We start from the raw sequence: 26,249 nt of genomic DNA, 5'->3' as shown, positions 1-26,249 counted from the left end.
GCCAAACCTCAGGAAGCCTCGGGATGGGAAGAGAAAAAAAAGCAGTGGAGAGGAATTAGCGTAGCTGCTGTTCATGATATTAACAGCACAAGTTGATAATGTGATGTGATCAGATGTTCTGGAGCGCAAGGTTATGATGTGATGTGTGTTATGTGTAGAACTCGCTAAAAACATACGTCCTTAAACTGGGAGAGTGTGTCTGAGCCCCGAACACTGTCAGGAAGACTATTCCAGAGTTTGGGAGCTAAATGTGAAAATGCTCTACCACCTTTAGTGGACTTTTCTATTCTAGGAACTACTAGAAGCCCAGAGTTTTGAGATCTCAGGGAGCGTGACGGATTGTAGCGTGTTAAAAGACTGGAGAGAAACATGGAGATAAACCATTTGGTGCTTTATAAGTGAGTAGCAGTAGTTTGTAGTCTATTCAAAACTTAACAGGAAGCCAGTGTAGGAATGAGAAGATTGGGGTTATATGATCATATTTTCTTGACCTTGTAAGAACTCTTGCTGCTGCATTCTGAACTAAGTGAAGCTTGTTTATTAATGATGCAGGACCTCCACCTAGTAATGCATTAAAGTAGTCTATTCTGGAGGTCATGACCGCATGGACGAGCTTCTCTGCATCAGATATAGACAACATGTTTCTTAACTTAGAAATATTTCTAAGGTGAAAGAAGGCTGTTTTTGTAACTTGGTTGATGTGATTATTAAAAGACACGTTGGAGTCTAAAATAACTCCCAGGTCTTTTACTGTTGAACTAGTGGTTACAGAACATCCGTCTAAATGCAGGTTGAGATGCTGGAGCTTCTGTATACTAGTTTTTGGTCCGATGAGCAAAATCTCCATCTTATCAGAATTTAAAAGTAGAAAGTTATGGGTCATCCAGTCTCTTATTTCCAAAACACACTCAGTTATCCGAGTTAATTGAGCTGTATCGCCTGGTTTAGATGAGATGTATAGCTGGATATCGTCAGCATAACAATGGAAGCTAATTCCATGCTTTCTGGTGTTTTCTGGAATGGCCTGTGGGAAGAAACTCCTCCTCATTCTCTCTGAGTTCGCTTTCAGGGAGCGGAAGCGTTTCCCTGAACGCAACAAAGAAAAGAGTCCATTGTTGGGATGGCTGAGGTCCTTCACAATCTTCCTGGTTCTGGTCCGGCACCGCGTGCTGTAGATGTCCTGCAGGTCAGGGAGCTCGGTGTGGATGGTACTTTCAGCTGAACGCACCACCTTCTGGAGGGCTCGTCTGTTCTGCATGGTGCTGCTCCAGAACCAGGAAGTGATGCTACCTGTCAGAACGCTCTCAATGGTGCAGGTGTAGAAAGTCTTCAGCACTCAGAACTATGCAACGGCTCTCTGTTTAATTGCACTTCATCAAAAACTGGTCCATTTGTATCAATCAAATATATTTTGCATATAAAATACTAGTATATATTTACCTGGTTTTGGTCATAGGCTAGTCCTAATCCTGTTTGTAGATCATTTGACCCGAGTAATGTACAAGTACACACAGGATACATTTACTCGGGTTATTTAGTGGAAACTTTTATTTATACAATATACAATTATAAATTGAGCAGGTTGAGGGCCTTGTCCCTGGGTTGAAGTTTGTCCCTGATGAACAAGACAGTGGCGACTGTAGTGAAGGAAAAACTCCCTGAGATGCAGATGGAAGAAACCTTGAGAGGAACCACCCAGCCAACATTTTCATGTGGGCCCCATGTGGGTTTTTGATGGGCTGTCACTTGGGCCCTGCATGGGCAACCCAAATGGGGCCAAAGTGGGCTACATAAAGGACCCTTATGGGACCCACATGACTCAATCATGGGTCAGCCCACAAGTGGCCCCTTTATGGGGTTGTTGTGGGACCACAGTGGGTGAGATTTGGGTCCCATTTATTAATTTCATCATTGATTTCTGTGGGTAAACTTAATGTGCTACTATGGAAAATCCACTGTCAAACCATTTCAAACCTCAGTTACAATGTTAAACTGTTCCTGACCAAACAAAGAACTGATATTAGTTGATTTTATGTGCCGCTCTATGTTTAAAATTACATGGTTGAGTATTTGAACTGTGAAAAATAAATGACTTCAACTCAGAATGTGTAAATCACATTTAATTTAAATGAATTCAAGTAAACAAAAAACAGGAATAACAGAATTACTTAAGTAGAATAGTTCACTGGTGGGTCTATGCAGGTTCCTCAGCTGCACACCTACAAAACAGTAAAGAAAGAGAAGACAGAAAAGGCAATTTAGTACATTTTAATATACTACCATTCACAGCAGCATTTAAAAAAACATGCAACAATATAATGAAGACATATCCTAGAATCTCATCGGTGAACTGTTCCCACCTCTGCCTCACACAGTAATAACTTATGCCGGGGGACCAGTCATGGAATCCAAAACTTCTGAATGTAACAATTAAAATATCAACCTTGCGTCTGAACTTGACTCTTAAATGAATATTTGGCTTTTGCCAAAAGCCAGTGATTGAACAATGATTCTGATCAGCTGAAAGATGTAAGTCACCCCTCGGATCAGGGTGGTCCAGAAAGTTCAACGCACTGCAACTGAAGAAAACATATGCAAATAGAAAAAACACCAGCAAATTTAGAAAAAATCTTCATCAGTTAAACAACACGTGCTGCAAATCCTCACAATGCAACTAAATACAGAATCATCCTGCAAATCCTCACCACACAACCAATTTATTTACACTGCAAACAGCACAGACCACAAAATAAATGTTTCATGGGGACCCCAACAAGTGACGACCCTGTGACTGCTAGTTCAGTGTCTATTCATCAGTCGTGGTGTTGATTATCTGAAAGGTGAGTTTTTTGTTTATTTGAACATCCTGATCATGATTCCTTGCTTTGCCAGTTAACATAATAAAGTTTTACAGTTAATTGTGTATTTCATCAGATTATTTAGGATGATAATATCCAAAAGGCCAAGGAATCAAATAAACAAACAACTCACCTTTCAGGTCATCAACACACATCAACACCACTGACGAATAGACTTTGAACAATAAGCTGTCCCAGACGGATTTGTCACTTGTTGTGGTCCCCTTAATACATTTATTTTGTGATCTGTCCTATTTGGTTGTGTTGTGAGGATTTGCAGCGTGTTTCTGTACTTGGTTGCATTGTGGGGGTTTGCAGCACGTTTTTTTTTATTTGCTGGTGTTTTTTTTCTATATGCATGTGTTTTTTTTAAGTTGCAGCCCTTTGATCTCTCTCAGCCCCCGTGTAGAATGCCTTGAGAATCAGTCATTTATAAGATATTCTTTTATCTCAGGGTGAGGTATTCCTTTAATTAAACAGAGGCAAAAACAATGATCGGGATAAAATATGATTAATTGTGCAGCCATAGCTATAGGTTATATGACTTACACTCCCGGCTGTACTGCCCTCCGATCATGATCCCGCTGGGCTCTCAAAGCACGTTTGCCTTCTCTGTCTCTTGCATTTGTGAACCATTTACCAAGCGCTTTCTCCAGCTATGGGGTCTGACCGACTTTCTGACTTTCTGTCATCTTTAACGTGATCATATCAACGTATCATATTTTTATTAATGTTTAGAAATGATATAAATATAAAAGTTTTTTTTTTTTTATCACCTCTACCTATTTCACCTAAATTAAAAGTATTGTCACAATCTCCTGAGAGTTTTTCTTTGTGTATTGTATATACACATGTTATAAAGGCAGTAAAGAGAAAGAGACTCCACAGTGCTTTTACTGTTTCACCCTCCTGTTATCATGAGGACACTATATGGAGAAAACACGGGTGAAAATGGTTTGAAAAGTCATTATTTCCAAATTTTAGTGGACAATTTTAAAAAACATGGACATGTTGGCTGGGCAGACTCAAGAGGAAACCTCATCCTCATCTGGGTTCCACCGAATGTCCATTTATTACAGATAAACGATGTTGAGGTGCAGTGATGGAGATCAGAAGCAAACTGTAGTCCTGAGTCAGTGTAGCAGACTGTTGATATTAACTACAGTCCAAATCCATCATCAAAACCTGTTTTGACTCCGGGATTTCATGGATCTCCAGGGTGTTGATGAGAAACATCTCCAGCTGCACAGAGTCGCCTCCAATCGAAGAGAACATCATCCAGAGGCAGACCAGGACGAAGTGGGAAGATCCGAGGAAGGGAGAGGAGCAGGAACAGTGGTCACTGGAACCTCAAAAGAAATGTTTAATTCGACCGAGAGAGAGAGAGAGAGAGAGAGAGAGAGAGAGAGAGAGAGAGAGAGAGAGAGAGAGAGAGAAGCTGGGTGATAGGGAGAAAGAGAGAGACTTTTTACAAAACTTTATTTACACAAGTCACATTATAAACATTCAGGGTGACTTAATTAATTAAATAATAAAAAAATGAATAAATACATAAATAAATAAATAAATAAATAAATAAATAAATAAATAAATAAATAAATAAATAAATAAATAAATATGTATTTAGATGGTTTCATAATTGAGTAAAACATGAGTGATGAGTTCAGTTCTGGTGTAAAGTTTATTCTCCATCTGTAACAGAGCACAAATCATTCTCCAACACCACACACATTTAAACACTTCCACATCATTCATACTTCTGTACAAATTACAATCTATTAAAACTCTTGATTTGATCAGCCTTTTTAACATTCTTGTGTCTCACAGTCAGTGTTCTGTGTGATCTGGTTTTCCGGCTCAGGTATATCGCCATCTTCACCTGACCGAGGAGAAAATTAACCAGTTGAAACACAGAACCTGTGTTTCCTAACGTATTTAAAACCAAAAATAAAACACTGAACAGTAAAATCAACATAAAAAGACCTTAAAATGCTCCTTGAAAACACAAACAGTGACTGCAACCTGGAGCAGTGAATAAAAGCATGAAAACTGTTTCTCTCTGTGAATAAAAAGGACAATCAGGTGTAGCATCAGGGTTTAAAACAGAAATGATATAAAGGATTTTACCATGTAAAATCCTCCACTGGAGGTCAGCAAGCTCTTTTTGGTAACGGTGGTTTGTACAGTGCCTCCACTCTGATTTAATATCAGCATTTAAACCCTGAACACTTCTCCATGGGGGTCCACCCTCCCACTCAGCTTTTTCTTATTCAGAACCTTAACACACGCTCTGTAGAGCAGCTTCCCCGACACTGACCCAAAGTCCATCTCCCCTTCACCCCGGCACTCCAGGAGGGGGCGCTCACACCCGTCAAGGTCAGGAGCGATGTTCAGCTGAGGAAAGGGTTCATCCTCTGCAGGACCAGCCTCAGTGTGTTGATAGTCCATCATCTAAACACACTCCTCTGATGTTAGTGCAGATTTCCAGTGGTGTAGAAGCTGATTGACAACACGCATGGACCTCAGTCTCATACGCGCTGCCAGGTCCTCTGCCCTCGACAAGTCTGACCCCGTGATGTTCACAAGCTCCCGGAGCATCACGATGCCCGAGGAGACTAGAGTACTGGTCAGTGCAGGAATGGTCACACTGGAGATGTCCAGTCGCCCGCTGTACACCAGAGGCTCCTCCAGCAACCAGTGTAGTGTTCGACAGCCTTTGTTCTGTTTTTTACAAACATTCCAGATTTTAACTCCACGGGAAAACATTGGTAATCCAGAAATGTCCAGCATTTTTGTGTCCATTAAAAACAAGGCTCTGTCCAGCCCCAGTCCTCCAAATGTGTGTAATAATCCACTGACTGCTCTCCATACTAAGTATCTGGGTCCAGTAAGGAATATCTGGATGAACTATAGGTGGAATGCTGCAGCTCTGCTGGACAGCTGGACCAGCCCATGCCCTCCTTCCTCTTTCGGCAGATGGAGAACACTCTGAGGAATCCAGTGTAGATTGTCCAAGAAGAAATCCACCAGCATGACCTGGATGTTCCCAAGCAGATTTGGTGGAGGATCAACGCAGGCTAGATTGTGCCAGAGGGACGACGCGGCGAGGTTGTTAATGACCAGCGTTCACCCCCTGTAGGAGATCTTTGGGACCAACCGTTTCCACCTGATCAGTCTGCCTTTCACATGCTCTACAGAACCTTCCCAATTTTTTTGTAAAATTTCATTGCTCCCCAGGTAGACACCCAAGTATTTAAAACTGCCTCTTTTCCATGCTAAGCCTCCTGGCAGTGAAGGCTGTCCACCTGCCCACTCCCCAACTAAAATGGCTTCACTTTTACCCCAGTTGACCTTGGCAGAAGATAAATTCTGAAAGTCCTTTAAAATGTCAGTTAAAAACTTTGCATCATTTTGTGTGTTTATCATGACTACCAAGTCATCTGCGTAAGCTGACAACCGTATGAGGGTATTAGCATGTGGAATATTAAAACCAGAGAGATGACTCCTTAACTTGTTTAAAAGAGGTTTAATCACCAGAGAGTACAAAATACCTGAGAGTATACAGCCCTGCCTGATCCCTCTGTACACTCTAAAAGGAGCACATAAACCACCATTCACCTTCAGTACATTTCAATCTCACTATACAGCACCCTGATCATGGCTATGAAACCAGGGTTGAACCCAAAGCTTTCAAGCACCTTCCACAAGTATTCATGCTCAACCCGGTCAAAAGCCTTTTCCTGGTCTAGAAGACAGTCTTTAAGTCCAATAGCCTTGAGACGTCCAAAATGTCACGAATTAAGTATATGTTGTCAAATATCGACCTGCAGGCACACAGTGCATCTGGTCATGGTGAATCATCTGCTCCATCACCTTCATCAGTCTCGATGCTAATGCTTTTGACAGCAGCTTGCAGTCAGTGCACAGTAGTGACACTGGGCGCCAGTTCTTCAGCTGGGCCAGGTCTCCCTTTTTTGGCAGCAGGGTCAAGACAGCTCCCCTGCAGCTTGACGAGAGCTGACCATTCACACTCTCCCTTAGAACCTCTAGCACGTCCTGCCCTATTACTGCCCAGAAAGCCAGTCTTCATGCCTTGGAGAGCCTCCTGAAGATCAGACAGTGACAGCTCCCTGTCCAACTCTCTGGCCACGGACTCTGTGAGCTTAGCCAGGTCTTTAAGGAAGCTCTCTTCCACCTCCTGTGCCCCTGACCACTCACTGCTTTACAGCAAGATCCCCTGCGAGATCCCCTGATTCTTTTTGCACAGCATGCATAAATCTTATCTGTCCATTCTTTTGTTCTAAGCTGAAAAAGAACTTACAAGAAGCATCCATCTCAGTGACGCTTTTAAAGCATGAGCGGACCAGCGCCCCCTGTGCTGTAGTGTCCAGCAGGTCATTCATTTTTGCTTTTTTGCTTTTGAGGGCTTTAATATGCCCTCGATTTCCTGTGGCCTCCAAATGCTGGAGTTCCACTATTTCTATCTCCACAGCTTTTAGAGATCTGGCAATGTGTCTTGTGACATTGAGAGTGTACTGTTGACAGAATTCTTTGATTTGTGCTTTAGCTAAATCCCACCACTGCTGTAGGGAGCTAAAAACTGCCTTCTCCAGTTTAAAAGAATAAAAAATAAATAAATAAAAGACTCTAAAATTAGCATCTTCTAAAAGTGAAGTGTTAAAACACCAGTAGGCGCTCTTAGGTTTTACATTCTTTTTACTGATGGTGCACTGGACGATACAGTAATCAGAGATGCCTACTGGTGTGCGGTATGATGTGGTGTAAAATGTCCATGTGGGAGAGCGTATGAATGAACTGTCTCACCTCCTTTTTATTCTTGGGCCGCAATCGCTGCCGTCTTATCGATTTGGAGACACACCTGCCCATGACCCAAGTGGAAACCCAGATACCGTACTTCCACCCGCCCAACCGCAGTGAGCCCTGCTCGTCTCAAGGTCCGCAGGACCGCCCTGAGATGCTTTAGATGCCGCTGCCAATCATTGCTATAAATGACGATGTCATCCAAATAGGCATACCCATTATGAGGAAGAAGAATCCGATCCATTAGACGTTAAAACGTCGCCGGGGCTCCGAACAAACGGAACGGAAGTGTGACGAATTGGTGTAAACCAAACGGAGTGGAAAAAGCCATTTTTTCCCGGGACATTGGCGTCAAGGGGATCTGCCAAATATCCCTTGGTTAAGTCCAGTGTCGAATAAAAGCAAACCGCACCTAACCGATCAAGCAGCTCGTCGATGCAAGGCATTGGATACGCGTCGAATTTAGACACCGCGTTGACCTTTCGGTAATTCACACAGAACCGGACCGACCCATCGCCCTTGTGAACCAAGACCACCGGGCTGCTCCAGTCACTGTGGGACTCCTCGACCACCCCCATGTCAAGTATCGCCTGAAGTTCCTCCCGAACCACGTTCTTTTTGTGTTCGGGCAGCCGGTACGGGTGACTGCGCACCACAATACCGGGAGATGTCTCGATATGGTGTTCTATAAGGTTTGTCCGCCCAGGCAGGGGAGAGAACACTTCCTGTGCTCTCTGCGATGGCGAGAGGTGGTCTCCACAGGGAACCGAGGCGGATTCTGATGCGGTTTTTAGTCTTACATCCGGTCCCAGCTCCTCCCTCTCTGGAATCACTGTCGCTAGAGACACCAGCACCACCTCGCTCCATAATTTTAGAAGATTCAGGTAATATACTTGGAGCGCCCCGCCCCTGTCCATGCGCCGCACTTCATAGTCAACATCTCCCACCCACCGTGTAACCTCAAAAGGCCCTTGCCACTTGGCGAGTAATTTCGAGCTTGACGTGGGCAGCAGAACGAGGACTTTATCTCCCGGTGAAAACTGCTTAAGCCGCGCGCCCATTGTCATACAGCCGGGATTGCCGTTCCTGTGCCTATAGCAAATTCTCCATTGTTAGCTCTCCCAGTGTGTGGAGTTTTGCTCTCAGTTTCAGAACATACTGAATTTCGTTTTTTGTGCTCGAAGGTCCCTCCTCCCAATTTTCCCAGAGAACATCCAACACTCCGCGTGGCTTACGGCCGTACAATAATTCAAACGGGGAGAACCCCGTGGAGGCTTGCGGGACCTCGCGTACTGCGAATAACAAGGGCATTTATCCCAATTCCGTGTGTCCCCGTGTACGAACTTCCGAATCATGTTTTTAAGGGTTCGATTGAAACGCTCCACCAGGCCGTCGGTTTGTGGATGATAGAGACTGGTGCGAATCGATTTAATCCCCAACAACTCGTACAGTTCGCGAAGTGTTCGTGACATAAACGCCGTGCCTTGATCAGTCAGGATCTCTTTCGGGAACCCAACTCGGGAGATAATGCGGAAGAGCGCCTCTGCAACACTGCGTGCGGAGATGTTGCGAAGGGGCACTGCTTCCGGATATCGCATCGTATAATCCACTATGACTAATACAAAGCGATGCCCGCGTGCGGTTCGCTCTAATGGCCCGACAAGGTCCATGCCGATTCTTTCTAAGGGAACCTCGATTAATGGTAAAGGGCGCAAAAGCGCTTTTGGGATGGCCGGCGGATTCACCAGCTGACATATTTCCCTAACTAAGCGAGGAAAAGCAGCCCAATTCGTACCCAAGATTAGCGGATGGGTAAAGCGGGGACTAACCGCCGCCTCCAATCTATGATTTTTTCCCCTGAAACGAACCGAAATGGCCACCAGTGGATATTTGTGAATGTCCCCATGCACACATTTCACCTTTACACGGCGTGCAGTATTCAAAACCTAGCATCGCACCAGGCTTTGATGGATGGCTGTCTGCTTGCAGCCCAAATCCACCAACGCCTGGTGTGTACCCCCTTGGATACTCACCGGTAAACGGTATGTTCCTGCTTGATTGGGGGCAGCCTGTGGCGCCTTGGGAATCCGGACCATCACCCCCAACTCCATAACGGGACACTGATCCAGGAAATGCCCCGGCTCCCCGCAGCGCCAACAGACCGGCCCAGGCTTTCACTCCGCACCTGCACGGACTGTCTCACCCACCTGTGGAGTCTAAGGCAAAGATCTATGAGCGAGAGCAGAAGAAGAGGAAGCAGAAAAGGAAGAGGGAGGAGCTCGCGGCCGAGCCACCGGCTTCGGGGAAATCGGCCCCCGTTTTCTGGGTAAGGGGACGGGATGAGAGGGGGAAGAACCAGGGGACAGGGAAGAAGGAGAGTTGGAAGGAGACCCAGGGGATCCGCCTGCCCCCGCATACGCCACCAGGTGGTCCTCTGCCAGCTGTACCACCTTCTCCACGGTCTCCGGTCGCTGGCAGTGAACCCATTCCGCCGTCCGCAGCGGAAGACGGGCGATGAACTGCTCCAACACCACGCGATCCAGAACCTTGTCCGTGCTCCGGTCCTCGTCCCGCAGCCATCTTCGGCACACATCGCGAAGCTGGTGGGCGAAGGTGAACGGTCGGCCGACCTCGCGCAGCGTCAACGCGCGAAACCGCTGTCGGTGCTGCTCCGGTGTCCGCCCTACTTGCTGGAGGATCGCCCACTTCAGATCATCATATACCAGCATACGATCGGCCAGCAGCTGCTGAGCAGCGAGCTGGGCTTCCCCGGGAAGCAGCGGCAGCAGGCGGAGAGCTCTCTCCATCCCGGTCCATTCCCCGGCGACCGCTACACGCTCGAACAGCTCCAGGAAAGCCTCCACATCGTCCTGCGTGCCCATCTTCGTCAGCGGGATGATAGGCGGTGGGTGAGGGGGGGGGATTCACCGGAGCCTCTTTTGAGCTCGGAGCCCTCCGGAATGCCGCCCGGTCCTCCGCCTGTGCTCGGATCACTTCCTCGAACCGCTGTTCCTGCTCGGCACGCACCTGAAGGAGGGCCTGGTGCTGGGTCTGCTGGAGCTCGGCGATCGCCTTTACGAGCTCCGCCAACGGTGAAGGCTCCATCGTTTCCTGACCTGCATCCTTCTTTTCAATCCCGTGTTCCGGCACCACTGTGGGAGAGCGTATGAATGCGGGAAGAAGGAACGCCACAACAGGTCAGGTGTAAAGGCTTCACAGCCACTTTTGTTTAGGTTTCCGTGTCTGTCTGCTTAGTGCCTCATGCAGCACGTCTTCTGGCACACGCGCGCACACACACCTCTCACACACACTCTCCTCCTTAAATGCACCCTCCGATCACTGAAAAAGAGAGAACAATCATTAGGTCACATTAACTTCAGGTATGCAATCCCCTGCCTATCTGCTCCCGGCCCCGCCCTCCATTCACAAACCGACGCTCGGCCACGCCCCAGCTGCCACAGTTTATAAAGTGTCTGTGTTCGGAATGGTGTGGTATAAAGTGTCCGTGTTCGGTATGGTGTGGTATAAAAATATAAAGTGCCCTGTGCTGTGCGAGTCCAGAGTTTAAAGTGTCGTGGTGCGAAAGGTGAAATAAGTCCAGATAAGTGGGCCAGTTTTTAGATCCTGGGTGTTTCCTGGTTTAAACTCCGAATGGCCTGCGGGAAGAACCTCCTCCTCATTCTCTCTGTGTTCGCTTTCACGGAGCAGAAGCATTTCCCTGACCACAACAATGAAAAGAGTCCATTATTGGGGTGGCTGAGGTCCTTCATAATCTTCCTGGCTCTGGTCCGGCACCGGGTGTTGTAGATGTCCTGCAGGTTAGGGAGCTCAGCTGAACGCACCAACCTCTGGAGGGCTCGCCTGTCCTGCATGGTGCTGTTCCCGAACCAGGAAGTGACGCTACCCGTTAGAACGCTCTCAATGGTGCAGGTGTAGAAAGTCTTTAGCACCTGAGAGGGAAGTTTAAAGTCCCTTAAGCATCTCAGATGGTACAGGCTCTGCCGGGCCTTCTTCACCAGGGTGTTGGTGTGACAGGACCAAGACAGGTCCTGTGTGATGTGAACACCAAGGTACCGGAAACTGTCCACTCTCTCCACTGGGGTCCCGCTGATGTTTAGCGGTTGGTATGACTGCTCCTGCTTCCTGCTGAAGTCCACGATCAACGTCTTGCTGACGTTCAGGAGACGGTTGTTCTCCTGGCACCATCTCTCCAGGTTTTTAACCTCCTGTAGGTAGGCCGTCTCATCGTTGTTGGAGAATAGGCCCACCACAACAGTGTCGTCAGCAAACTTGATGATGGTGGTGGAGTTGGAAGTGGCCACACAGTCATACGTGTACAGTGACTACAACAGGGGGCTCAGAACACGACCCTGGGGGCCCTGTGCTGAGGGTGGATGAAGTGTGTTTTCCCACCCATATGGCTTGTGGTCTGTCTGTCAGGAAGTTAGAGATCCATTGACACAGGACCTCCAACTTAGGTGAGTGTGGAGGGAATTATGGTGTTAAATGCTGTACTGTAGTCCACAAACAGCATCTTTGTATAATTCCCATTTCTGTGGTCCAGGTGGCTCATCGTAGTGTGAAGGAGATGAGCAATGGCATTCTCAGTAGAACGGTTCTGATTGTACGCAAACTGTAGTGGGTCCAGTGTGTCTGGTAGTGAGGCAGTGATGAAGTCTCTGACCAGTCTCTCGAAGCACTTCATCACTACTGAGGCCAGAGCTACAGGGCGATAGTCGTTAAGGCAGGCGGGCTGGGGTTTCTTCGGGACAGGAACAATGGTGGACTGTTTGAAACATGAGGGGACAACAGATTGTTCCAGTGAGAGGTTGAATATCTTAGTGAATACCAGTGCTAGCTGGTCAGTTCAGGCTTTCAGAACCCGACCTGTGATGCCATCTGGTCCTGCTGCCTTCCTGGTATTCACTCTCTTGAATGCCCTCCTCACGTCATGCTCCGAGATGGTGAACGTGTTTACCTCTCCGGCTCTCTCGGCGTGCATGCTGTTTGTGCTGTTCTGTTCTGTTTGGAACTGTGACGCTAGTTTCCTTCCGTAGCACCGCTTTGCATCCTTCAACGCTCTGCGAACCCTGTAAGACGCAGCCTTGTATTCATCCATGTCCCCGGTGGCGAGCCCCGTGTTGTAGGCAGCGGAGCAGGATGTCAGAGCGTCGCGGATTGTTTTATCCACCCACGGCTTCTGGTTGGGAAACATTTTGATAGTGTTTTTTTCCACCGTATCATCCGCTATGAATTTTCAGATAAATCCGTCTGTTTGTCATGTTGAAGTCATCAGAGCTGCGCCAGAACATGTCCCAGTCTGCGTCATCCAAAGCGTACTGCAGAGCGGCCACCGATTGGTCCGTCCAGCGCGCGACCTCCTTCTGAACCGGAGCTTCCTGTTTCAGACTTTGTTTGTAAACAGGCATGAGGAAGATGGTGGCATGGACCGATTTCCCAAACGGTGGATGTGATTGTGCCTTGTAGCTGTTCTTTAGTGTTGTGTAGCAGTGGTCCAGTGTCCTTTCACCCCTGGTGGGGCAGGTGATGTACTGGTAAAAGTTTGGTAGTGCGCGCTTGAGGTTGGCACTGTTAAAATCTCCGACCACAATGAGCGCAGCGTCCCGATGCTGTGTTTGTTGAAGAGTTAGTGTTTCATGCAAATCCCATACTGCAGTGTCTGTGTCCGCTTAAGGTGGAATATAAACGGCACTGACTATGACCGAACTAAATTCCTGAGGTAGATAAAAGGGCAGACATTTGATGGTCAGTAGTTCCAGATTTAGTGTGCAGGAGTGTGAAAGAGGAACGATGCTCGTGCTGTCGCACCAGTGGTTGTTCACCATTAGACACACTCCACCTCCTTTTGACTTTTCCGACTCCAGTGTTCTGTTCATGCGGTAAACCGAGAAAAACTTAGCCGGCTGGATGGTCTCGGTGAAGCAGAGAAGGTTGCAGTCCCGAATGTCCCTCTGGAACTTGAGCCTTGCCCTGAGATCGTCGAGCTTGTTTTCCAGTGACTGGACGTTGGCTAACAGGATACTAGGTAAGGGAGTGCAGCGTGCGGCTCGTTTCCCTCGCGGACGGCGGTACAGGTTGCATCCTTTGTTCTCCCTCAGGATCTCGCTCGGCCAGCATGGGTCCGGGTTTAAAAGCGGCAAAAGGTGAGTGCATTGTACACCAATAGATATGAGTGTCTCTGTCAGATCGAATGATGTCCATCTTGTGTAAATGTACATCGTGGGCCTCCACCATATCACAGAGGCTTTTAGGGGAGCTTTTATGAGGTACTGCATGATTTCTGTCTATATTTTCTTATGTACAATTAAAATCTCTCCACTGCACTGGTGGGAGCGTTCACACAGATAAACACTAAAACCTTATTCTCATAAAAAACATTTACTTTTAAAAGCCTCCCATTTAAAACTTCTTCTACAGTGTAAGAAACAGGAATAAAATTGTGAGTAAAAAGCAGGGCAGCACCACCACTAAGTGACGTGTTGTGACTTAAAATCACCAACCCGTCCCACTCCTTCACCCAATCAGCAGCATTACTGCTGTCGCTGTGGGTCTCCTGCAGCATAACATCTACACGTTTCTGTCTTATAAACTCATTAAGCTTTGCTCTCTTTCCATAATCCCTCGCTCCATTTATTTTAAAACTCGCAACTTGTATTCCATTTAAAATAAAATAAAAGCTCAGAATAAAAAATCAGAGTTCTTCCTATTGACCTTTGTTATCAGCTTTTTTAATCTAAAGATTTCCTGATCGGTAAAAGCTCCTTCTCTTCTAAAGTGCTTTATATCATTGACAAACTGCTTGCGGTCACCTTCACATCTTTCTTTGCCTGCTTCTTCTCCTGTCCCCTACCTCACTTCCTTCTTTTAGTTGGCACCTTAAACTGGTGCTCGTCGTCCATCTCCACGTCTCCCCCGTCCTCTTGCACTGGTGTAGTGACTGGTGCCTCCTGGCGACAGCTCTGCACCCCTGTGCCTTCCTCTGCCAGCACAGGCAGCTCCAGCACTGCTCCAGAGACCACTGGGACTTTTTTGGTTTCACAAGGCCTCTCCAGGTCCAGTTCAGCCGGGCAGGGCTTCTCCTGGTCCAGTTCAACCGAGCATGGCTTCTTTGGGCCCAGTTCAGCCGAGCATGGCTTCTTTGGGCCCAGTTCAGCTGAGTAGGGCTTTTCTGGGCCCGGTTCAGTCGAGCAGAGCTTCTCTTGGGTGGTTATGTCGTTATTGGACCTCTGGTCTACAGTCTGAACTTGGGGCTCATGCTCCCTAGGCCCTGGTGCAGCAGCAGTTATGGGGATTTCAGCAGCAGGCCGAGCTGAAGCCGGAGGGGGAACCAATCCAGCAGGTTCAGCTGCTTCCTGCTCCGGTCGCTTGGAAACACCAGGGTCACTCTGTCTTTTAGGACGGGCGCGAACAAGATGCCCAAACTGACCACATTTAAAACATTTAATTTCTAAATCAGCGGAAACAAAGATGTTGTGGACAAACCCATCAATAGTTCCTCAACACCTTCATTCAGAACCATAAAAAACATCCTCCTGAAAGACACCAAGTGCTTAACTAGTGGGGACTTTCTTCATGGGGAGACGGTTCGCCCGTATGGAGACAGCTCTTTGAGAATCACCTCATCACTAATTAAAGAAGGAACATTAGACAGCAACACCGTTTTTGCAGGAGAACTGAGTGGAGAAACTAGTACACACTCATTATTTATAACAATTCCTTTCTGGATCAGTTTATTTACTTTATTAATACTGTTAAAAAAAAACAATATAACACTGTTCATGCAGGAGGCAGAGACAATATTCTCATGCCCCACCACATTTCCAACCGCTAACACACACTCCTCTACACTCACACACACACTCCTCTACACTTGCCCTGCACATCACCTGCACGCCGTGTTGGCAAGTCAAACTCTCACACAGCCTCGTGCTCGGAGACGCCATGCTGAACACTCACTCACACTCACACACTCACTCACGCGCACACACACACACACACACACACACACACACACACACACACACACTAGATATTTCCTAGATGCTCACCCCTCCCCCGCGCTTGCATATAGAGAGAGAGAGAGAGAGAGAGAGAGAGAGAGAGAGAGAGAGAGAGAGAGAGAAGGATATGGATTATTAAGTCTCCTGATTGGTGTATGAAAGTTAATGTCACTGTGCAGTTTGGACTCTGGTAAGATTCACTCTGGCAGCAGAACTAAAAGGGAGAAGCAGAAGGAAACACAGACATGAGGATCTCTGGGATAAGAGACGACCCACCACACCACCATCAACAAACCTGAGTGAACGTGTGAGAGTGAGGAGACGACAGCATCCAAATATCCCAGTTCACCAAACACTCCATATCCATGATTCCTCCAGATCTGCTCCTTTACCTCACAAATACCTACTGACTAAACACTCCACTAAATAAATATGTGTTAAGCATTGACTTGAACACTGAGACTGTGTCTGAGTCCCAAACACTATTTGGAAGGTTGTTCCATAACTGTGGGGCTTTATAAGAGAAACATCTGCCCCCTGCTGGAGTCTTCATTATTTGAGGTACCAACAAATAGCCTGCACCTTTTGATCTAAGTAGGTGTGGAGGATCATCCTGGTACAGAAGTTCACTCAGATACTGCTGCGTGAGAGCGTTAAGTGCTTTATACGTCAGTAGTAGTATTATATAATCAGTGTGAGATGTAACTGGGAGCAGTGTAGATGATTAATACAGGGCTGATGTGATCATATTTTCTAGATCTAGTGAGGACTCTTGCTGCTGCATTCTGAACTAACTGAAGCTTATTTCTGCACTTACTCCAACACCCAGACAGTAAAGCGTTACAGTAGTCTAATCTAGATGTAAATTACAATGTTTAATAGCTATAATGGAACTGAACACAGAACCAGCTGTCTCTGTTTTCTAACAAAAGATCCAGTTTATTGAGGATCTACACCTTTCAGTGTATCACTAGCTCTCTGACAGACAGACAGCCATGGGTGAAGCTGTCTGAGTGTGCTCTGATCACAGCTCTACTCACTCTGTTTACTTCACACTATTCCTTCAATCTAGTCTCAAACTTTTTCCAAGCATGGTGATAAATCTGCTGCCACTGGAGCAACAACGTAGAGCTGAGTTTGCTGGAAACACCAAAGAAGACAGTGATGGATAATACAGTAATATCTGAGCAGATGTGGGTTTAGGACCTGGCTATAGGACCTCTCTTAGATCATGAGGAACATCATATCTGTATTCTGTTTCTCCAACATCCGCCTTTCCGCAGAAATGTGCTCCTGTTCTTACTGCTGATGAGTATAAATATTACAACATACCAGGAATCCAAAGTAAACACTCACATCTAAACACACACGTGCACACACACACACACACACACACACACACACACACACACACACACACACACACACACACACACACACACACACATAAACACACACACACATAAACACAAACACACACACACAGACACACACACACAGTCACTGTGTAAAATGTCAATTCAATTCATGTTTATTTGTGTTGCGCTTTTAATAATGAACATGGTCTCAGAGCAGCTTTACACAGATAATGTAGAGATAAAAGTGAATAAGTTCTTTATAAGTGTACGTTTGTCCCTGATGAACAAGTCGGTGGCGACTGTGGCAAGGAAAAACTCCCTGAGATGCAGAAGGAAGAAAACTTGAGAGGAACCAGACTCAAGAGGGAACCCATCCTCATCTGTGTTGCACCGAATGTCAATTTGAAGCAGATATACAATGTTGCGGGGTTCAGTGATGATCAGAAGCAAACTGTATCCTGAGTCAGTGTAGCAGACTGTTGACATTAACTACAGTCCAATCCATCCTCAAAGCACCCGTTCTACTCCAGAATTTCATGGAACCACCCAAGGTGTTGATGAGAAACCGTCCCAAGCTGCACAGAGTGGCCTCCAGTCGAAGAGAACACTATCCAGAGGCAGACCTGGATGAAGTGGGAAGATCCACGGAGGGGATAAAATGTAAATTAAAACAGAATGCAATGATTTTGAAAATCCCATAAACCATATAGACAAATGTCAAAATGTCAAAAAAACATAGAAATGGATAGTATTATTTAAGTCTGTACCAACAGCTGGAACCAAATTCCTTGTGCCAACACTTGACCAATAAACCTGATTCCGAAACTGATACTGATTCTGATGTGCCATTAAAAGGAAGAAATCAGGTCACTTTAAATTTGATGGCTGCAACACATTTTTAAAAAGTTGTTATGGAGCAACAAAAGTTTGGAAGTGTAAAGTAAATGATATTAAAATAAAACAGTTTAAGAAACATTGTGTAACTAATGCGGTTAACTGACAGCAGGTCAGTGAGATGACTGGGTTATAAATAGTGTATCAGAGAGGAAGAGTCTCTCAGGAGTAAAGAGAAGTAACTCCCAAAACTTCAGCAACTGCTCAAGTCAAGTCAAGAGGCTTTTCTTGTCATTTCTACTATACACGGTGATACACAGTGATAAGTGGTGATACGCAGTAATACACGTGATACACGGTGATACACGGTGATACACAGTGATAAGTGGTGATACGCAGTAATACACGTGATACACGTGATACACGGTGATACACGTGATACGCGGTGATACGCGGTGATAAGTGGTGATACGCGGTGATACACGTGATACGCGGTGATACGCGGTGATACGCGGTGATACACGGTGATACACGGTGATACACAGTGATAAGTGGTGATACGCAGTAATACACGTGATACACGTGATACGCGGTGATACACGTGATACGCGGTGATACGCGGTGATAAGTGGTGATACGCGGTGATACACGTGATACGCGGTGATACGCGGTGATACGCGGTGATACGCGGTGATACACGTGATACGCGGTGATACGCGGTGATACGCGGTGATACACGTGATACGCGGTGATACACGGTGATACGCGGTGATACACGTGATACGCGGTGATACACGTGATACGCGGTGATACGCGGTGATACACGGTGATACGCGGTGATACACGTGATACGCGGTGATACGCGGTGATACACGTGATACACGGTGATACGCGGTGATACACGTGATACGCGGTGATACACGTGATACGCGGTGATACGCGGTGATACACGGTGATACGCGGTGATACACGTGATACGCGGTGATACGCGGTGATACACGTGATACACGTGATACGCGGTGATACACGTGATACGCGGTGATACACGTGATACGCGGTGATACACGGTGATACGCGGTGATACACGTGATACGCGGTGATACGCGGTGATACGCGGTGATACACGTGATACGCGGTGATACGCGGTGATACACGTGATACACGTGATACGCGGTGATACACGTGATACGCGGTGATACGCGGTGATACGCGGTGATACGCGGTGATAAGTGGTGATACGCGGTGATACACGTGATACGCGGTGATACACGGTGATAAGTGGTGATACGCGGTGATACACGTGATACGCGGTGATACACGGTGATCAAAACAGTCAAAACGAGACAACGTTCCTCCAGAACCCTGGTGCTACACTAAACAACAACATAGAGCTACAACACAATACAAGCTACCGAGCTCTCCTCAGATCCCAGATGTGTACAGACAGGAGACATGGTGCTACACAGTGGAAAACATGATCCTGTCCATTAAATTCCAAATGACCTCAGTTTACAGTTTTTTGTGTGTTTTTTCGTTCTATTGGGAATAAAATAAGAGTTTATGAGATTTACAAATTATTGCATTCTGTTTTTATTTACATTTTACACAGTGTCCCAACTTTTATGGAATGAAGTTGTATATACAGAATGTATGGATGTGTGTGTGTGTGTGTGTGTGTGGAGGAGGGGTGTTTATGAATGAATCAGAGTTATCATTTACACAACAGTTTTGCTGTCAGTAATCAAGCCGGAAAACCAAACATGGTTGTAAACACTGTGTGTGTGTGTGTGTGTGTGTGTGTGTGTGTGTGTGTGTGTGTGTGTGTTTCTTAAGAATATTGTGTTCTGTAAGTGTCCTGCCTCGTGTCTCCTCCTGCATCATGTCTCCTATATAAGCTGAGGTCTCTCGTAGCTCCTGAGTCCTGCTCAGTGTCGCTGCTTATTTATTTATTTGTTTGGTTTTTGTGCGTTTCGGTGATCCAGTTGTCGGTATTTTGTTTTTGGTTTTGTGTTATGTTTATGCGATGTTGCAGTTTTTGGGATTTTTTCTCCTCTTTCGTTTCTCTCTCTCTCGTCCTCTTACCAGCTCCCACGCCTTCTCTCCATCTATCCACCATTCCTCTCCTCTCCTGGCCTACAGTGATCAGGTTCGCCACAGACACCTGTACACAGGTATACACACGCACACACACGCACACACACACACGCAACATTAATACTACTACCGTCAGTAGGTGTGTACAATGTTACTCTTTAAACTCTGACACTTGTGCTTGTTTGTGTATTTTGTTTGTGTATGTGTGTTTGTTTGTTGTGCAGATGGTAAACTCCACGGCCTGTTTGTTGAGATTTTATCTGATGGCAGTGTGTCAGCGACTCAGACCCAGACACCATACAGTGAGTGTGTGTGTGTGTGTGTGTGTGTGTGTGTGTGTGTGTATGTGTGTAAAGATGTGATAGACTTGTAGTGGGGCATTAAAAAATTGTCAGAACATTTGATGTTCCATGGAACACCATAAAGACCTTCATCAGCAAACACTGGACCACCACAGTGTCATCACCAACAAAAGGACATCGGTCTAAAACCTGTAAGACGTAATTAAATACGCTGCAGGAACATCTGATGAGCCCTGATTCAAGTTTCTAATGTGGTTTCTTCACATGTGGGTGATGGAGAAGTGTGGGAGAGAAAGAAGCCTTGTCTCTTAAAAATCATCCAAACTCAAGTAGATCTTTCTGAACCATATTGCACAAAGTGTCATGGTCGAAATATGCCAAGTCACAATATCACACTTTCAAGCTGCTCTTCTTCAGCCTTCTTCAGAACTGGGGCATTTTCAGGATGGAGGGAATCACGAATCATTACGCACGAGGAACTAAAGAACAAGAGAAGACCGTTAGTTGGGGGAGGGGGTATTGGGGGCGGGTTATTTTTACTTGTATTTTCACATTGATGTCTTTATATCCATTGTGTGTGTGTGTGTGTGTGTGTGTGTGTGTGTGTGTGTGTGTGTGTGTGTGTGTTAGCGGTATTAGAGCTGAAAGCTGTTCGAGCAGGTTACACGGTGATCCGAGGTGTGAAGTCAGACCTGTACCTGTGTGTGAATGCTGCAGGACTCTTACATGCTGTGGTGAGTCACATGACCAAACCCTCTCTTTACTTCACCCTAACCAACATTTTCCACCTTCTGAGTTATTTCCTGGTACCTCATCTGACAAATCCCCTCTTTACTCCGTCACTGGAAAGCTAGCTTCTCTGCATTCCCCATCACATGGTCTCATCAGGTTCAGAATTCTGGGGTTCTCCTTGAATCACACACTAGACAGTGGAAGTGATTTGAGTGATCTCTATTTCTGTGGTCATGAGAACTTCAGGTTCTTGTTTTTTGCAGACAGAAGAGGAACTTGGTGTGGTCTTTTTACTGTACCCTTCCTCAAATCTAGCATTTTCCTCTCATCTCCAGGAGGCTCCGCCCACAGAACTGTCTCTCACTGAAATGTTTTTTTTTGTTTTCTGCTCCATTCTGCTGTTTTACCCGTACATTTACCCAGCACATGTTTTGCTCCTCATATTATTAATGTGTGTGTGTGTGTGTGTGTGTGTGTGTGTGTGTGTGTGCTCTTACAGAGTGTGTTTGTGGATGCTGACTGTTCCTTCAATGAGATGGTACAGCCAGATGGTTACACTCACTTCCTGTCTGCTCACCATGGACTTCCTGTGTCAGTCAGCTTCAATGTTCCCCCTGGCAAGCACACACTCACCCTCTCTCGCTTCCTTCCACTTACCACTGACCAGTTTATGGAAAAACAGGGATCTGCAGAAACATCCAGCTTTCTATCTGCTCCAGATTTTGATTCAGATGATCCACTGGGAGTGAAGAACACACATCAGAACCCGAGGAGTCCACTGTTCCACATTAACCAATAGGATTGTAGACCAGAAGTTGAGGACGAGGACATTGCTCCTCCACATGGACTAATAGAATCACAGAGAAGTGCAGCTATTTGTGTAGACTTGCACTAATGACGTGAAATAAGTATATTTATTTATTTATTTATTTATGTATTTATTTATTAATAATGCACTGTTTGTGAGTTCTAATTTAATATTAAAGTCTCTTTAGAGGAAATATGATAAGCTTTATAATGATTTCTTTAATACAAATGCTGATTATTGGATTAATGAATGAAATCGTTCACACTGAACTGCTGATTCAAATAAATAAACATGCACTTTATTATCTTTTCTTTTAAATGGACATCATTTCAAATCTCTTTTTCTTTATTTAATATGTTTACTGGAGAACCACACAATATTTATTTGACATGGAATTTGCTATTTTGTAAATGATATACACTTTATTAGGCTTTTTTGTCTCGGGGTAGGACAAGGAGCCGAATGATCATTCTTCCCTTTTGGTTGAATAAATGCTTGATTGTTGAACATTTCATTGTCCTAAAGTGCTTCTCTGATATCATGACAGTAGCCAAGTATTTTCTGATATTTACTACTGCAAAGTAATAATCTTCTTTAGAGGAACAGCCTTCTCACCAACTTTATGTTCCAATACATGGCACCAGCTGATGAACATAAACACCAGACACTTTCCAAAATGTTTAATCTTTGCCGAACAGACCTTCCAGTAATCCCACACTAGACTAATTAATATCCCACGGAGCAGACGTCACTGATATTTTACCTCAGAGTGATGACATCACAGACCATTATCTCCTACTGTACACACTACCGGTAGAGCAGATTAACCGTGTTTCACCACGTTATCGACCTGGTAGGACTATTATTCCAACCACTAAGGACAGATTCATAAATAACCTGCCTGATTTATCTCAGTTTCACATTAAACCCATAAATGCTGATCATCTTGATGAGATGGCGAACAACATAGACCTTATCCTCACTAGCACTTTAGACACTGTTGCCCCCATCCGGTTAAAAAAGGTTCGAGAACAAGCACCTGCACCTTGGTATAATAGTCATACGCATGCCCTAAAGAGAACAACACGTAATCTGGAGAGAAAATGGAGGAAAACTAAATTGGAGGTATTTAGAATTGCGTATAAAGACAGTATGCTTAGCTACAGACAGGCGCTAAAAGCTGCTAGAGCTAAACACCTGAGCAAACTCATAGAAAATAACAAAAACAACCCCAGGTTCCTTTTCAGTACAGTCGCTAAATTAACAACAAATCAGGGATCTGAAAAATGTGTTCCATCACAGTTTAGTAGTGAGGACTTTATGAATTTCTTCACTGAAAAAACTGATAGTATCAAATCAAATCAAATCTTAATAGTATTAGAAACACAATTGTGGCAGTTCAACCTCTGACAGCATCTCCCGACACAATCGTACCTACAACCCCACAACTACACTGTTTTACATGTATAGGACAGGAAGAGCTGTATGATGCTATTATGAAAGCTAAATCAACAACATGTCAGTTAGATCCAATTCCCACTAAACTACTGAAGGAAGTGTTATATACAGCTGGTGAGCCTCTTCTCAATATTATTAACTCCTCACTATCGTTAGGTCACGTCCCTAAATCCCTCAAAGTAGCAGTTATTAATCCCCTCATTAAAAAACCTAATCTGGATCCAAACACGCTATCGAATTACAGACCAATTTCAAATCTCCCATTTATGTCTAAGATTTTAGAAAAGATTGTCGCTGCCCAGTTATGTAACCACTTGCAGGAGAACAATATCTTTGAAGAGTTTCAGTCAGGTTTTAAGCCCCATCATAGCACAGAAACTGCTCTAGTTAAAATCACTAACGACCTGTTTTTAGCTTCAGACCAAGGCTACATCTCCCTATTAGTTTTACTAGATCTTAGTGCTGCGTTCGACACTATAGATCATGATCTTCTCCTCGATCGCTTACAGAATTACATCGGTATTCAGGGACAGGCATTAAGCTGGTTTAAATCCTACCTGTCTGATTGTACAAATAACTGAGTGTGTTAAAGAATTAAAAGACTGGATGACTCATAACTTTCTATTATTAAATTCTGATAAGACGGAGATTTTGGTCATCGGCCCAAAAACTAGTATACAAAAGCTCCAGCATCTCAACCTGCATTTAGACGGATGTTCTGTAACCACGAGTTCAACAGTAAAAGATCTGGGAGTTATTTTAGAGCAACTTGTCTTTTATTAATCACATCAACCATATTACACAAACGTTTCTTATCTTAGAAATATTTCTAAGGTGAAAGAAACATGTTATCTATATCTGATGCAGAGAAGCTCGTCCATGCGTTCATGACCTCCAGACTGGACTACTGTAATGCATTACTAGGTGGATGTCCTGCATCATTAATAAACAAGCTTCAGTTAGTTCAGAATGCAGCAGCAAGAGTTCTTACAAGGTCAAGAAAATATCACCATATAACCCCAATCTTCTCGTCCCTACACTGGCTTCCGGTTAAGTTTCGAATCCACTACAAACTACTGCTACTTACCTACAAAACACTAAATGGTTTATCTCCATGTATCTCTCCAGTCTTCTAACACGCTACAATCTGTCACATTCCTTCAGATCTCAAAACTCTGGACTTCTAGTAGTTCCTAGAATAGCAAAGTCCACTAAAGGTGGTAGAACATTCTCACATTTAGCTCCTAAACTCTGGAATAGTCTTCCTGACAGTGTTCGGGGCTCAGACACACTCTCCCAGTTTAAGTGTAGATTAAAGACGTATGTTTTTAGCGAGTTCTACACATAACACACATCACATCATAACCTTGTGCTCCAGAACATCTGATCACATCACATTATCAACTTGTGCTGTTAATATCATGAACAGCAGCTACGCTAATTCCTCTCCACTGCTTCTTTTTCTCTCTCCATCCCGAGGCTTCCTGAGGTTCCTCCAGCTCCAGTCACGTCCCACCTCATGAAGATTGTGGACCTTTAAAGAACTAGATGCCGAACTCGCAAACATTCTGTACCATCTAGAGACGTACCAGTGCCATATGAATCTCACTTCATGTGGAGTTTGGACATTGGACCTCTTTGAGTGTTTAAAGGCTCTGGCATGGAGAAGCTGGTGTTGGATCTGTGATGATCTCAGATGTTGAGCTCCTAGTTTTATAACCATAATGACTGTAAAAGTCTGAAGAAAGATCATCACTCATAATCACACACTCCAGTGCTCATGTTAGTTCTCACTCTCCAGTGTTCTGTAATAATAATAATAATAATAATAATAATAATAATAATAAGTTTAATTTATATAGCGCCTTTCCCAAGCTCAAGGACGCTTTACAAGGTACAATATTTCAATATATCAAGACAGATGAAATATAATGAACATAAATAAACATAAACATATTCGTCGACATTTGCCCAGGACGAAGGATCACATGCAGCTGCATGAGTTAATAGCAGAGACAAACACAGACACAAAAACATACAGGACAAGAGATAAAACACTACATAGTACATGAAACATACACCACATTTCAGAAAAATGAAGGACTCCTAACACATATGCATTGAGTGATAGTGGAGGTTGAAAAGGTGGGTCTTAAGCCTTGATTTATATTCAGACAGAGTGGTAATGGTTCTGAGTGCAATGGGTAAGGAGTTCCATAGTGTTGGAGCAATGACAGAAAAGGATCTGCCACCCGCAGAGGATAGACAGTATCTAGGAATACATAAAAGTTCAGAGTTTGACGACCGGAGTGATCATAAAGGAACATAGGATGAGAGAAGATCGGAAAGATAGTGAGGGGAAAGAGCATTTAGTGCCTTATAAGTGAGCAGTATGATTTTATATTTTATGCGAGATGAGACTGGAAGCCAGTGAAGATCAAATAATATTTTTAAGGTTAACATTCTGGCAGCTGAGTTTTGTATGTACTGTAAACGTGAGATTGAGTGAGCTGATAGACCAGAGAAGAGTGAATTGCAGTAGCCGAGACGGGACGTAATCAGAGCATGCACTAATGTTTCAGCGTCATTTCTGCAGATGAAAGGTCGCAGTTTGACTATTCGTTGTAAATGAAAAAAAGACGTTTTGGAGAGGCTGTGAATATGGGCATCAAAGGATAGTGAGGGGTCGAATATGATACCTAAATTTCTAACAATAGCTGAGGGGAAAATCGTAGTAGCATCCAGATCAAGACTAAAGTCCACAGAGTTGTTTTTTATTAGAGATGGGGGAACCAGTTATCAGAATGTCGGTTTTACCCAGATTCAGGCTAAGAAAATTTGAGTGTAGCCATTGTTTTAACTCGCTAACACAAGAGGAGAGTGAGGATTTTACATTAACAGAATCTGGTTGACAAGCAGTATATAACTGAATATCATCAGCATTACAATGATAACTAAAACCA

General features: G+C 44.8%; 3 protein-coding genes across 3 annotated transcripts in view; all 3 read left to right on the top strand.

The window, feature by feature from the left end:
* LOC310729622 (uncharacterized protein) overlaps positions 1-26,249 on the top strand; it is a 441,633-nt gene that overhangs the window by 68,755 nt on the left and 346,629 nt on the right. The window lies entirely within an intron of this gene.
* LOC310733691 (uncharacterized protein) lies at positions 10,019-10,988 on the top strand (the record flags this gene model as incomplete). Its single annotated transcript, XM_083555114.1, has 2 exons — positions 10,019-10,565; positions 10,624-10,988. The coding sequence occupies 2 exons, from the start codon at positions 10,019-10,021 to the stop codon at positions 10,773-10,775; spliced, it is 699 nt and encodes a 232-aa protein (XP_083411240.1). The 3' UTR covers positions 10,776-10,988.
* fgf21 (fibroblast growth factor 21) lies at positions 19,829-22,105 on the top strand. The gene is made up of 4 exons (XM_083549332.1): positions 19,829-20,063; positions 20,211-20,288; positions 20,919-21,022; positions 21,520-22,105. Exons 1-4 carry the CDS (start codon positions 19,916-19,918, stop codon positions 21,817-21,819), a joined length of 630 nt encoding a protein of 209 aa, XP_083405458.1. The 5' UTR covers positions 19,829-19,915; the 3' UTR covers positions 21,820-22,105.

This window comes from Silurus aristotelis, assembly GCF_946808225.1.
Source record: "Silurus aristotelis genome assembly, chromosome: 1".
In the NCBI taxonomy this organism is placed as follows: domain Eukaryota; kingdom Metazoa; phylum Chordata; class Actinopteri; order Siluriformes; family Siluridae; genus Silurus; species Silurus aristotelis.
This window is presented reverse-complemented; position numbering and strand designations above follow the sequence as displayed.

What these genes read in the sequence shown, in the direction of transcription:
- fgf21 (XM_083549332.1), top strand. Translation starts at nt 19,916, where the DNA reads ATGTTGCAGTTTTTGGGATTTTTTCTCCTCTTTCGTTTCTCTCTCTCT. An exon ending in TCAGACCCAGACACCATACA is followed by an intron (nt 20,289 to 20,918) that starts GTGAGTGTGTGT and finishes TGTGTGTGTTAG; the next exon opens with CGGTATTAGAGCTGAAAGCT. An exon ending in CAGGACTCTTACATGCTGTG is followed by an intron (nt 21,023 to 21,519) that starts GTGAGTCACATG and finishes GTGCTCTTACAG; the next exon opens with AGTGTGTTTGTGGATGCTGA.